General features: G+C 39.9%; 1 protein-coding gene across 3 annotated transcripts in view; it reads left to right on the top strand.

Annotated features, from left to right (window-relative positions):
* LOC108427111 (transmembrane protein 200C) overlaps nucleotides 1-14,271 on the top strand; it is a 32,096-nt gene extending 17,825 nt beyond the window's left edge. For all 3 annotated transcript variants that reach the window (XM_017697055.2, XM_037530833.1, XM_017697054.2), the window contains exon 2: nucleotides 11,715-14,271. In XM_017697055.2, coding sequence (XP_017552544.1) covers nucleotides 11,748-13,208 — 1,461 coding nt within the window. In that variant the 5' untranslated portion in view covers nucleotides 11,715-11,747 and the 3' untranslated portion in view covers nucleotides 13,209-14,271. The remainder of the gene's footprint in view (nucleotides 1-11,714) is intronic.

Raw genomic sequence — 14,271 nt, 5'->3', positions numbered from 1 at the left:
AGAGATTTGCATCTTGAGATAAACCCTCTGTGTTTATATTCATGAAGGCATATATTGATGGTAGACTTTGACACAGATACGCCAACCTCCTCTAGAGTGGTTGTCTAGAAATAATTGTGGCCATCTGCTTTAGTTGTCTTTGGTGGTCTTCTAGGCCTTTTGGCATTGAGTTCGCCAGTGCATTCATTATTTTAAGAATGCACCAAATTGTTGATCTGGCTGCTCTTAGTTTCTGCTCTCTCTCTGTGATAGGTTTATTTTGTTTTTTTCAGTCTAGTCTGATCTAAAAGCCCCCTTCACTTGCATCGATGCCTCTTTGAACTGCACACTGAGAGTTCCAATGAACAGCTACAAAATGCATATTCAACATAATCAACTCAAGACCTTTTATCTCCTTAATCTGTCATGAAATAGTGAGGGGACAGGCCACACCTGGCTACGAAACAGCTTATCAGTCAACTGTCCAATTAATTTTGAGCCTGTAAAAATGGAGGCACTATGTAAAAAGTGGCTGTAATTCCAAAATGGCTAATGCAATATTGTTTTTAAACTGGCATTGGCCTACAATTTCTATGTTGGTGCATCCCTAGTATATGTAGCCGTGTACACTTATGTATTTTTAAAACTGAGTTTATTGTGATATTTGAAAAGAAATATATTACAATGTCAAAGCTGATGGTTTACTTCCAATTTTTTATATTGATTTTATTTGTATTTATTTTATTTACTGTGTATTTATTTTGTCAATTTATTAGTTTAAAAGTTTGATTTTATGTACAGGTATGTTAAAAATATTTTTTTGAAAATAGCATGATTGATTGGGTGAGTGGGACACCAAGGAAGATGTTGTTTAGGGCCTCCATATGTTTAGAAATGGCTCTGCTTAAACATTTAGGTTGGAGTTTAGATTTGCTATGTAGCTACGTAACAGTTAAGCCTGCGCTGTTGAGCTCAACTGTGTTATTATATCTAACTGAAACTGAGCAGCTTAGGAAAACAGGACAGTGTAAACATGATTACATGACAAAAGTACATCCAGTCTGTCCTTAGAGTGATCTTTCACTCTTTCACTCAACTTCATAGACTCCTATTAACCACTCACTCACTTTGTACCGATGTTGTAAGCCAGTATTTTTGAATCCATTGTTCTTTGTATTCTGTTTAATGCTGTGCTGAGGCAAAAATCAGCAATATCTGCCTTTTAATCTGCCCTTCTCCTTTACTAGCATGATTTCTCAAAGCTGTTGTCACATTTACTTTCAATATGATTACAAAGCCAAACATTTTTTAGTATTTAGTATGTTCATCTTTGTCTTCATTACAGCTTCCATTCTTTTAGAGAGCTTGCTTTCAGTTTTTCAAAGAAACCTACAGGGATTTTTTTCCACACCTCCAAAGTCTTAGAAGTTGGTCTCATGAGCCAAGTAATTCCAAGCATTTTTCAATGATGTTGAGGTCTTGGCTCTGCGGTGGTCAGTCCGTTGTTCTTAGTTTTGTTTGATTTGCAAATTTTCTTCTTTTTGTCTGTTTCCTTTTCTCAGACTCATAGTGTTGAGTTGTCTTTTCACAGTGGAAGGATGGACAGAAACACCTGTGGATTTTTTTTAGATCTGAAGTATGAGTGGAGCTTGATTTTCTCCCCTCTCTCAAAGATGGAAGCTTTGTGCGCCATTTATCTGATGGGCACAGTTTTGAGGGTCTACCAGGTTGTGCACAGTTGTTATGTATTTCAGGTACATTCAGTGAGGAACTGAAGCGTTGGCCTATATGTGGGTCCTTGCAGTTCAAAGGTTTAGGTAGTGCAAAGTAAAAGGCCAGCGCTTTAGTTCAGCATGACACAGACGCAGTGGGCTGACGCCGCTTCAGCTAATAACAGTAAGCCTAAACAGAACAGCTGCCCATTTCTGCATGTGAAAGCAACAAAGCGTCTAACCACCTGCCCAACCCTTTCATTTCACACCTTTTCCTTCCTCCCTCTGTGTTCACACATTAGCCTCTCTGCAAGCTGACAGTGCTGATCCAGACACACTGAAACTCCACCTTCCTGCAATTCAGCTATGCTGACAGCTGTCAGAGAAAATGTGAGAAAAGTAGGGAGCAGTTTACGTGAAAAACGCTAGAGGCTTTATTTTTGCTGTGTCTCAATGTTCTTTGGTGCTGAGTGAAGCGGCATTTTGGACTCACTGGCATATTGAAGTTCTGTCTTGATTAGCATTTGTGTGCTGCATTCAATGACAGGTTGATGATATAAATGCTCTTTACACAAGATACAGAAATACATTAACACTGGATAAAATAATTTCTGCTATTGTCTTGTGGATGATTATTACCCTCACAAAAAACGTTTGCATCACTTCAACTCTCCATAGAAAGGTATGCCACTACATCTTTATCACAGTTGCCAAGACTGAAATTCGGGACACGTAGAACACTAAACATACAAAAATGGGTGTTTATTCAATGCACATACATGCACTTGGGTAATCAGTTATCGGGGAAATTCTAGGAAATTGCAGGCAATTTTCAGATTTCTGCTCTGCAACCAGCTGTTAAGCTCACAGAAGAGCATGTAAAAGTAAACGTAACATAAAACTCAAGCTTCATGCCACAGCTTTTTTTTAAAAAACAATGAGTCACTACAGTGAAAATTTGAATATACATGATCCAGGTGATGACGAATATTAAAATCCTTCATTTTATCAAGCAACAGGCCTGCTTCGCACATGTGCAGACTGAGAGACATCAGAGTAAGAGTTTACATGCACGGAAAAGCCTGATTACTCAGCTCAAATCCAGCTCTCTTTATAAGATTTCTTCATTAGATGTCTAGGCCTTAATCAGATCTAAGAAATTGGAACATGCTGTTTACAAGAGCACTTCAATAATCAGCTAACTGCCAAAATCTGATATTGACTGGATTATTAAGTGCATATAAGTTCACTTAGTGTGGGAGTCCAAGTTGAACAAAGGATATACATCCCTCATGCAAATGTCCTTCACAGCTATCACAGTACAACAACATCAGCTAAAGTCTACAGAGTGATAAAAAAAATCACTGTAACCAAAAATAACTATAACCAACAAACTAGATTAGCCTTGTTAGCTGGAGATGTTGAAACAGCTTGCTAGCAATAAATTAGTTGGCAAAAAGGTAAACATGTACATTCTGGCAGGGGGGCATGTTGCATTCTCTTGGTCTGTAGCGCCACTGCAGACATTTTCTCCAGTGAATGGACATCTACTTCCTGCTAAGCACTTGTTGTCCCAAATAATTATAGCTTTTTAGGGCAAATTAAAACTGTCCCACTGAAAGTGGCTTCAGCACCAACCAGGAAATGCTAACAGTCTGTCTGACAAAGTTTATTCCTTCAACCCTCCTAATAGAACAAACCTATTTTTCCTCAGCTCATCGTCAGCTGAGAAGGCATTGAAACTAAAGTACAAACATTCAGGTTAGCTGTACAAGCTCTACTTGGCTACCATTGTTATTATTGTTGTTTTAGCAGAAGGAGCATAACCCTGCAATGTGCACTCCCATCAACATGGAAATGTGAAAAGGGGCTTTTGGAAAAACTGATAAAACTGATAAATTTCTGATTAAACTATTATCATGTTGACCTATTTTATGTTCTATTGGACCATGATACATGATATTCTAACAGATACACTATATTACTAAAAGTATTCGCTCGTCTGCCTTCACACGTATATGAAATTGAGTCAGATCCCACTCTTAACCCATAGGGTTTATTATGATGTCAGCCCACCCGTTGCACCTATAACAGCTTAAACTCTTCTAGGAAGGCTTTCCACAAGGTTTAGGAATGTGTTTATGGGAATTTTTGACCATTCTTCCAGATGCGCATTTGTGAGGTGAGACACTGATGTTGGATGAGAAGGCCTGGCTCTCAGTCTCCGCTCTAATTCATCCCAAAGGTGTTCTATTGGGTTGAGGTCAGGGCTGTGCAGGCCAGTCAAGTTTTTCCACACCAAACTCGCTCATCCATGTCTTTATGGACCATGCTTGGTGCGCAGTCATGTTGAAGCAGGAAGGGGCCGTCCCCAAACTGTTCCCACAAAGTTGGGAGCATGAAATTGTCCAAAATCTCTTGGTCTGCTGAAGCATTAAGAGTTCCTTTCACTGGAACTAAGAGGCCAAGCCCAGCTCCTGAAAAACAACACCACACCATAATCCCCCCTCCACCAAACTTTACTCTTGGCACAATGCAGTCAGACAAGTCCTGGCAACCACCAAACCCAGAGTTATCTATCAGATGGAGAAGCGTGATTCATCACTCCAGAGAACATGTCTCCACTGCTCTAGAGTCCAGTGGCAGCACTTTACACCACGGCATTTGACGTTTTGTGATGTAAGGCTTGAATGCAGCTGCTCGGCTATGGAAACCCATTCCATGAAGCTCTCTACACTGTTCTTGAGCTAATCTGAAGGCCACATGAAGTTTGGAGGTCTGTAGCGATTGACTACAGAAAGTGGGTGACCTCTATGCACTATGCATCTCAGCATCCGCTGACCCCGCTCTGTCATTTTACATGGCCTACCACTTTGTGGCTGAGTTGCTGTCATTCCCAATCGCTTTCACCTTATGTAGTACCACTGACAGTTGACTGTGGAATATTTAGTAGCGAGGAAATTTCACGACTGGACTTGTTGTACAGGTGGCATCATATTACAGTAGCACATTCTTTCATAAATGTTTGTAGAAACAGTCTGCATGCCTAGGTGCTTGTTTTTATACACCTGTGGCCATGGAAGTGATTGGAACAGCCGAACTGAATTATTTGAATGGGTGAGTGAATACTTTTGGCAATATAGTATATATAACATAAATCATATTACATTATAATATATTTTGAAAACTATAACATTAAATTATACATAGACTAAAAATGTTAATTATTATTATGCTGCAGTCTTAGTATAACTTTGCATTGTACCCTTTGGAAGTAAATGAGGCTGAAGTTATTCCCTGTTCAGAATCACCACTGAAAGTCAAATAAACTTAATGTAAATTAAGTGATTTAAATGTGTAGCCAAAAGATTTTTTATTCTATTTAAAAGGTCTTTTTTTATTTAATAATGATTAAATAATTTTCCAGCAACCTCAGATGGAGGCCTTGAATAATTTCCCAGTTCACCTTACCTCGAGACTGAGACAAGACAGAGTCAAAACAATGTTGAAGATGAGAAAAGGTCAAGACTGTTAATTTCACAGACAGGACTAAGTACTATAACACTATTTGTAGCAACTGTTGCAAGGCTAGAGAACTTTTACAGAACATTTAGTCCTATTTAGTCTAATGAAAAATTGTACTGCAATGCATGTTATTCAAATTTTCACTGCATAACGCTGAGTTTCCAGCTTCAAATGCTACACTACCAAATTGGACTATGTTGTTGGAGATTGCTGATTGACACTTGGCAGGTTGGAATTGACAATCACACTTTTGCTTCCATGCTAATACTTGCTCTCATGCTAATATGAGCTTGATTACATGACAAGAACTGACCTTTTTTCACTCTCAAATGATCACTACACTTCAGTACAACTGTTCTTTAAGTTAAATGGGACGTTGTCCTTGGAAGTTTGTTTAACTCAGCAACAGATGGTGTGTACATGGTTAGATAGTTAGAGGTGGATAGTATGACAGTATGTACTGTCATCATGATGTCATGTTACATCACTGTATTTTTCTGTGCGTATCATGGATATCAGTACGTAAGGAACACTGACTAAGTGCACATTTCATCACAAAGAGGGCATAATCAGATCTGGTTAATTGAAGCGTGCAGTACAGAATGTGAAAAGATGAATAAAAGTTATAGTACTTGTAGTTTTTGATTGTACTTTTTTGACAAACAGTGGCATTATTGGTTCCTTTTGTTTATTCCAACTTAACACACCCCTTTTCAATGTCTAGTATTGTAATGTTGCATTTTTGCTATGTCGCCCACCCATATGGACGGGTCAGTTGTACAACTGATGATTAATCCTTTGGCTTTGTACTTCAGTGTCTACCACAGCTGTTCTGTTCTGGTTATGGGCTCATTCTAAGTCATACTGTCATGGGCTAAAAACCTTCTACACATCTGCAGAACAAGACTGGCTTTTCTACTGGAAGTGCAGTAAGAGCAAACTGAAAGTTCATTTAGACCTCAGACTGTCGATCTGTACCCCAGAGTCCAGCTTCCTCATTAAGGAAACTCAAAAAGTGAGCAGACTGATTTACAGAACAAAAATGTGGTTTGCGCTTGCTGTCGTTTTTAAATATGCAGCATTTGGCCGACAGCACAGACTGTTCTATAGTGAAATTACCATGAACAATGAGCATGGGTAACTAAAATTGGGTCGGAAGGCCCGGCAGTACTGCACCCACACAGGCGCTTATTAAATTTTTCATTCCAAGACCTGCTTGTCTCTACACGTGCACTCCACAAGAAAACAGCACCATCCTGCGCTGCCAAAAGATCCCAGATCAATAGAGCTAGACAGACAGAAACTTCCTTACTTTATGAATTAATGATTAGTGAGTACTTCATCAATCCCAGAGGACGTTACTAGAGAGAATAGACTCAAATGATCAATAAAACAGGAAATAATAAATATAATAAAATAGAATGACATGCATTAAACATCAGTCAAAATAGATGTAGAAAATGTAGAATTGTTGGGCATATTCAGCATGATATAAAGTCGTAGCAGAAGGGGCTGCGTCGAGGCTGGATTATTCTGGAAATGAAGGGGCTCTGATGTTTAACTACAGTGTCGGAGAGGTGGTGTGAGATATTGTTCATAATGCGCAGTTTCAGCATCCTCATCTCGTCCACTAAGTCTTGGTTCAGGATATAGCCGTTTTCATTGAGTCTGTTGGCATCCCTCCTACCTTTACACCATTATGTGGGCCCACATTTCAACTCCTCCCTGTCATCACAACAGAATTTGCAGATTAGATTCATGGTTATGAATGGAGGCCCAAAAAAAAATAATGTAAATATGTACTGGAGAGTAATTGAGTGTTAAGTCTTCAGTTTCAGATTTATGGGGCAGTTCCAGCAGTTAACATGTAAACATAGTCATTCAGGGTGGTTTGGTGTGAGATGCTCTGTTCTAAAGAAACTTAACAAGTCAGAATTGTTCTCAGTGGTGGTTATAGGAACCAGACATGTGAAGCATTTAATGCCTCTTAAGGCTCCTTCAAAGCTGTTACATGAAAAGTTTACAGATACACTGCTTAATACCTAAGATAGTGTTTTATGATAGTTTTGTGATAAGGTTTTAGACTGGAACATTGTAAGGCAAAGAAAACACATTGTGGAATTACCACTATTTTACCATTGTCAACATTATATATAAAAACACTTGTAAGTTCATTGCTTCTTTTGGACAGCAAGCAAATAAGGCTATATTTGTTAAGTTGACATTGCCACACCTGGTTCATATCACCATTATTATAAAGAAATCTGAGAGGATACATTTCTCTACAATGTAGCATTTCACATCAAACCACTCTGAATGACCATGTTTACATCTCAGTAACAGATTTTTGTAGTGATTTTTAATAATGAGTGGAATATCTCTTTAACCTTGTCATACCCAACTTCGCCATTCTTTTATCTTTGTCCACTGTAACTCATTAAAATCTGCCCCAGAGTAGTCATGCTGCATGCATGTCCACAGTGGACATAGTAAAATGGATCATTTGCTATTGTGTTTTCTTTCACTGTATAAAAAAACATGCTGCCTTTATTGTTGGATGCACTAAGGGTTTAGTATTGATTTGTGTTACTCAGAGTAATAAAAGATGATTGAAGTATGCTATATTTCTATTCATGTTTGCTTGCTTAAATGGTAGACATGAAAATCTACAACATTTCAGACAGATTGGATTCATTATTCTGACAACAACAAAGAGAAGTAAGAGAAATTATTTTTTTATTTATTTATTTATTTTTACCAGACATAAGTCAATTAAAAAGAAAATATAGACACTTTCCTGCCTCAGCACTTCTTCTACTGAGTCCTCTATCTGACCATTTCTTTAAGGGGGGCCCAGGTGAGGACTATGATAGAGAAGAAAGCCATGTAAGGCTGATAAAGAGCTGGGAACTGTGCTTATGGATTCAGAGGTTTATGTGAACAGCCTTGGCTATATGTGTACCACGCGTGGGAGTGTATTCGTATTGTTTTTTGGCCTCCATGCTTTCACACACATTAGGCCTGAGGAGAGGCATGTCCTTTTGAGAGAGGCGAGAGGCTGCTCTTCACAGATGGAGGTGTGCGGTCCACCGAAATATCACCCAGCAATGCAGCCAACTCATAAACTCTCTTAAGATGAGGACTGTGAGGTTCAGGGTGCTCATACAGGCTCTTTGAAGAAGGCATGGACTTGCTATGTGTGTTTGTGTCTGTGTGGAATAGACTGTGCATGGGGGAGTGTGTGTGTGCTATGCATTGTTCTTCTGCCTTTGCTCTGAAAGAGAGAGTGAGAGAGAGAGAGAGAGAGAGAGAGAGAGAGAGAGAGAGAGAAGCAGTTTGGTCTCACAGACAGACATTTATAAAATAAGGATGTTAAACAAATTCTTATGAATCTTTTGCTGTATGCCTAATATAATGAGTATATGACATCTGAACATCACCCATGTCCCAGTACCTGCAAGGTTACATGCATAAACTAAACTGAAGATGCTTTCGAGATGTCAACTGAGTGTAAATTGATGAATGTCAACCTACTCAATCTATATATAACAATAAAACGACATCATCAATCATAGCATTGTTTCTACAGTTGGGTAGTATAACAGTAATATCCCATGATATTTGAAAATCATGATTACATTTCAAAATTACTAATCAAGAATTTTTATAGCTGGTTGAAATTCAAATTTCTTTACAGTCAAATTCACTGCCAGACATTTTTTGCATTTTTTAAATTCAAAACTCACACTTCATGGGCTAAATTAACATATAAATTATAGACCACTAGAACATTTCCACTTCATTTTATTAGCCAAACCTCCAATATTGCCAATATGTCTTTTTAATGGGCCAAACTGGCACTTTAAATCCTTAAATGAAAAATCAGTTGCCTATTTTAACGACATCAATCCAATAAAGTTTTGCATCAAAAATAAGAGCCAACTGTCTATTTAGCATAACATGCATAAGACATGCATAACAGTGCTACAGTATTTTGGTACAGATGTAGCAGCAGTACTTCCAATAGTGTTAGTGTTAGTGCATCTACCTCACAATTAAGTCCTAAAACTGCAGCACAGATCTGCAAATATGAAAACAATAAATTGCCCAATTGCTGATTTGATATTTTGAGCAAAAAGCTAGTGCAAAATCATCCATCTAACAACAGTTGGTAAATAAACTGTGTTAACTGACACAACTGGGTGGTAACTGTGACTCTAACACCAATCACTCAATGTTGCTCCCTCAGACTTGAATCTTTATCCTCTAAACTTGTGCCAGTGGAATGAAACCTGTCCTGTGGTGTGTGGAGCTGTTAACCTGCTAGATAAGCTAGCTTTAGCACAGAGGTGTTTGACCTTGGTCTCTTACCACCTTGGGGAGCTGACATCCAACACACCTGACTGTAATATTCAGATTCCCTTAAAGGCCTTCATTACCTGAATATTTGATCAGTATTGCAGCCAAACTCTGCAGGGCAGATCTCCAGAACCAGGACTGGGTACCTTTGCTTGAACACCACGTGCTAACAAGGACAGTAACGTAGACCTGGTTGTGCTAGCTTGGCTAGCAAGCTCATCAGTGCACAGACTACAATACTGTACTAGTTAGCACTAAGGCTAGTGCTACGTTAACTAGAAGGCAGCTCAGTCCAACCTATCCTGTGATAATATCTGGAAATGGCATTATAAGAACTGAAAAACATAGCTACCTTTGCAAATTTGAAATTTACTTTGCCATGTTTGAAATTAGAACTTGTACAGTTTATTCTGCCTGGAATGCCTTGTAAATGCAATGCAAAACATCCTGCAAAACATTTTCCCACCTCAGGCAAGAGAGGGACGAGTCTTAGAAGGGAGCAGACTCCATTGAGACGCAGCAAAGGAAACTACAAAGTGACCACCTGCATCTTTGTTCATCTGTGAAAGCAGCTTTAAAGCAAAAAGCTCAAACAACCTGAAGAGCTCAGAAAGCTATCGTTACGCATTTGTGCTAATATGCTCACAAACGTACTCCATAGTCCTACATGTTAATATATAGTGCGGTGTAGTCTATTGTGAATATGATTAAGCTGTTTTGCCATTTGGTACTGGTGTTGAAAAGACTCTTTTTGAAGGCTCCTAACCCCTGGGCCTGTTATGGCACTCCAGTAGGGGTTTAAGCCAGTACAATCAAACTCACACTCCCAACAGACTGTCATTCTAAGGCCCTGACATTTCCAAAAACCAGTGTGCCACGGCAGCTGTGCCCAAAGACATTTACAAGATGAATTATTCATGGAACCCTCACTCTAAGCCACACATAATTATGAATGATTAGGCAAATGGATCACCTACTGGCAAAGTCAGGGGTGAATTGTACATTATTCAGCGCAATTAAGCAATGGCGTCTTTGCGAAGTAGTTGGTTTATTGATTGGAGTGTGTATGCGATGAGGCAGTTTGGGGATATGTCAGTGTGCTACTGCCTGTCATAAAACATAGCAAATAGAGACTTTTAGAGGAAGAAAAAGGGAGGGCAGCTCAATGAATTGTGTGAGAACATAAATTGTGTTTTTTGCAAATGGTTAATTAGATAATGTTCATTATACACACTTATTAGCACTAATTCATAATCAAGCTAAAGCTCACTGCTTGTAATTGTACAGACACGGGCAAAAAAGTCAAACAATATACTAATGTACAGATTACTGTTAATTTCATTTAATAACCCTAATCACAGTAGTACTGGGAAGCATTTATTTTATTATTTTGTTATGATTATGCAATCTTAGGGGGATGCACTTGTACTGTGAAGCTATTAAGCTATTAATCTGTACATTCAGTGAGCTCTTGGGTGGGGGAGGGTAGTTTGTTCAAATGAAATGGCAAATGAGCATCATCAGGGTCATCGCTGTCATAACACATAAATGGGATTTCAAATGCTAAGCATTCCTTATACGTATAAATTTCAGTCTCTGTCTGTTTAAATTTCAATCATGTGACATGACAGCAGTGGTGACATTTCAAGTACTGCAAGTGACTGGAACAGAATGTGCAATTCTGCAATTGCCCCCATAAAGTTTTCTATTAAAGGTGACAGGCCCTTTGGTTTTAAGCAGAAGGCCAAGGAATTGTCCTTCACTTACCGTAAACATTCTGAATATGTGTACTTCTTTATATATACTTGCTGAAAGGTTTATCTTGTTCTCTTTGCACTAGTTCTTTTTATTTCACACATTTTTTCCCCAAGTGAGTCTTCAAAACATCGACCAATTCACCTTATTCTCATGGCAACTATTTTGCTTATTACATCAAGCTGAGGGTGGGAAGAGGGTAATTAGTCACTCAGTACTTGTGGGAAAGTATCTTTCCAGGCCCATTTGTCCAATTTCAATACTTTCAAAACTGGGGGACGTCTAAATTTTTTCCAGTTTCTGACTGACTACCCAGGTCCCTTGAGAATAAGGTGAATAATTAATTCCCTTTTAACATATCAACATATTTCTGTTCTCCTGCAGGGTGATTAAAAGCTCAGTCGTCCAGCAGGCACGATGATAGCCACAGGCGGCCTCCTGAGGATCTCTCGACGCCAGGATTCGCTGCGTGCCAAGAACCGGGCAGAGAACAAGAGAAGGAGGAAAGCCAGGAAAAAGAGGAAGAATGACGTGGTAGTGGTAAAGGGCAAGTTGAACCTGTGCTCTGTCTCAGGATTAGCAGCAGCGATCGGCGTGATGGTCTTGATGGTGGGCATAGCCATGGCTGTCCTGGGCTACTGGCCTAAAGAGAGCCCGGGCAATCTGAAACAGCCAGGCAACTCTCAACAGGGTTCCAACTTTACAAGCAATAATAAGCTGCGGACACAGCTGAATAGTAGTGATGCTGCAGGTAACTCGACCAAGCCCATTTCTCCTGTTTCCAAACCCGTTGGGTTCTGGAGAAGCTGGGTCTCCAAATACCTGTGCTCGGAAAACCTAAAAGTGTTTGGGCCGCTGGTCATGGGCATCGGCATCTTCCTCTTCATCTGCGCCAATGCCGTACTCCACGAGAACCGTGATAAGAAGACCAAGATCATCAATTTAAGGGACATCTACTCCACGGTCATAGACATCCACAGCCTGCGGTCCAAAGACTGTTCTCCATTCAATGGGCTGCTCAGCTGCAGGGCTGGAGACAAATCGGCCACATATGGTACTTCTATGCCTTCCAGAGGCTCCTGGCCTTCCACTATGTCCTGCAAAGGCCTGGATTTCAGGAGACCATCATGTGCTAGGAAATGCAGTTGGTCAAGGGAGAGGCAGTCATTCACTGATACAATATACAGCATTTACAGGGACCAGGCCAGGTTTGAGGAACCAGCGCCTACACCCAAGGAGTGGGAAACCCGCTCCATAGTCGCTTCCTCGGTCAATGCATTTACTTTACCCGTGATCAAGCTCAACAACCGTGAAATGGAGGCCAGAGAGAGAGATTCTGCTGGCGATGCCCCCTGCAGTCTAGAAAAGGAACTGCAGCCATCATCATGCCAGAGCTCAGGAGAGCTTATTGGCACATCCGTGCAAACAAAAGCAGAAGTGTCAAGGGCAGCCTTGTCAGTGTCCCAGGACTCCAAACTCTCGGGTGAAGTTCAAGTGGAATCCAGAGAACATCAGCAGCAGCAGCTGCTGCAGCCTGGCCCTGGGGTCAGGATCCTGGGGTCCCACCTGTCCCTGAACGCCCTTTCTGACCTCGGCGCCGGACGTCACGAAGAAAGGTCGCGGAGGTTCAGCTGTCCCAGGCTAGACCGCTCGGGCAGTAAGGGCTACATTAAACTAGCTGAGCTGGGAGGAGATTCGTTTGAGGCCCCAGATGGGGCACCGGAAACAGGACCTGGAGAGGCAGTGATGCACAAGGAGGGGCGTGTCATGAGTGCGCAAACCCTCCCCTGTAACTCTCTCACACAACTTCAGATAGATGTTGTGCCGTCAAACTCTTGTGCAAGCGATGCAGACATGGAGCCAAAGGCAAATCTCTAAAAGGCAGGAGGAGCCATGAAAGCAAGATGTAGTCTTTAACTGTTCAGGCTTAGAAACCATTAGCCATTTTCATGCATTACCAGGGTGGACACTATTGTCAGTCAGCCTGTAGCATATTCAAGCGAAAAATTTTGATAATGTTTGTATAGAACTCAACACTCCTAAGTACATATAAGTATATTTGAAGAAGATGTATAAGACACTGGAGCCTCAATCCAGAGGAGACTGTCACATTTTTGTGCGAGGTTGCAGTCAGTAGATTACTCCAAGAGTAGAAACAAGTTGTTCTTGTGCCTTTCTATGATCTGTTATATGCTCTTTTGTCTTACACGGAAGTAGTGTTGCCTGTTGAGTAATTTTAAATGTAATAATTAACACACAATTAATAATCCATGAACAGTTTAACCTAACAGAGTTTATTGATGTATTTTCCTGGACGTTTCATGTACTTTTGTTGCACAGAAGACACTCTTGGGGTTTGAATGGAATATCTCTTTACAGTAGATAGTCAAAAACTGTGGGTTACTATCTCATGTTCTCCTTTTGATGTACAGACTATAATTATGCAACCTCATGCGTTTTTCGTTTCACATGTAGTACCTGGATATTGTTGTATAATCAAACAGCAATAAGTGCTAGAGCTGAATTCTCAGGTGTCACCGGGCTTGCAAACAATGAAGGCCATAAACGAAAACATTTAGCTTTTTTGTTCTTAGAGAAAACTTTTTGTTTTGCTTTGGGATTTTAAGTGTACATCCTAACAATGTCATACACAGTTGTCACTGATCAAGAGTTGATAGTTAAAACAATAAAAAGAATAGGATTCATATTTATTTCTGTTTATTTCATTTCAGTATTGTTGCCTTTAATGTTCTAACTGTGCATTGCCTTATTCACTTGCTTTAGTCTATACTGACAGCTTGTGGTGATGAGCGGTAGTACAGTTTTACGCTAAGGGTGCATCTCTAATGGCCACCTACTGCATACGTAGTGCACTATGTAGGACATAAATAACTTCACATATATAGTGTATTATATGTCAAAATAAAGTCATTTATTTTCA

This window comes from Pygocentrus nattereri, chromosome 19 (assembly GCF_015220715.1).
Source record: "Pygocentrus nattereri isolate fPygNat1 chromosome 19, fPygNat1.pri, whole genome shotgun sequence".
Classification (NCBI taxonomy): domain Eukaryota; kingdom Metazoa; phylum Chordata; class Actinopteri; order Characiformes; family Serrasalmidae; genus Pygocentrus; species Pygocentrus nattereri.
Note: the sequence above shows the minus strand (reverse complement) of the source record. Positions and strands in the feature narration are given on the sequence as shown.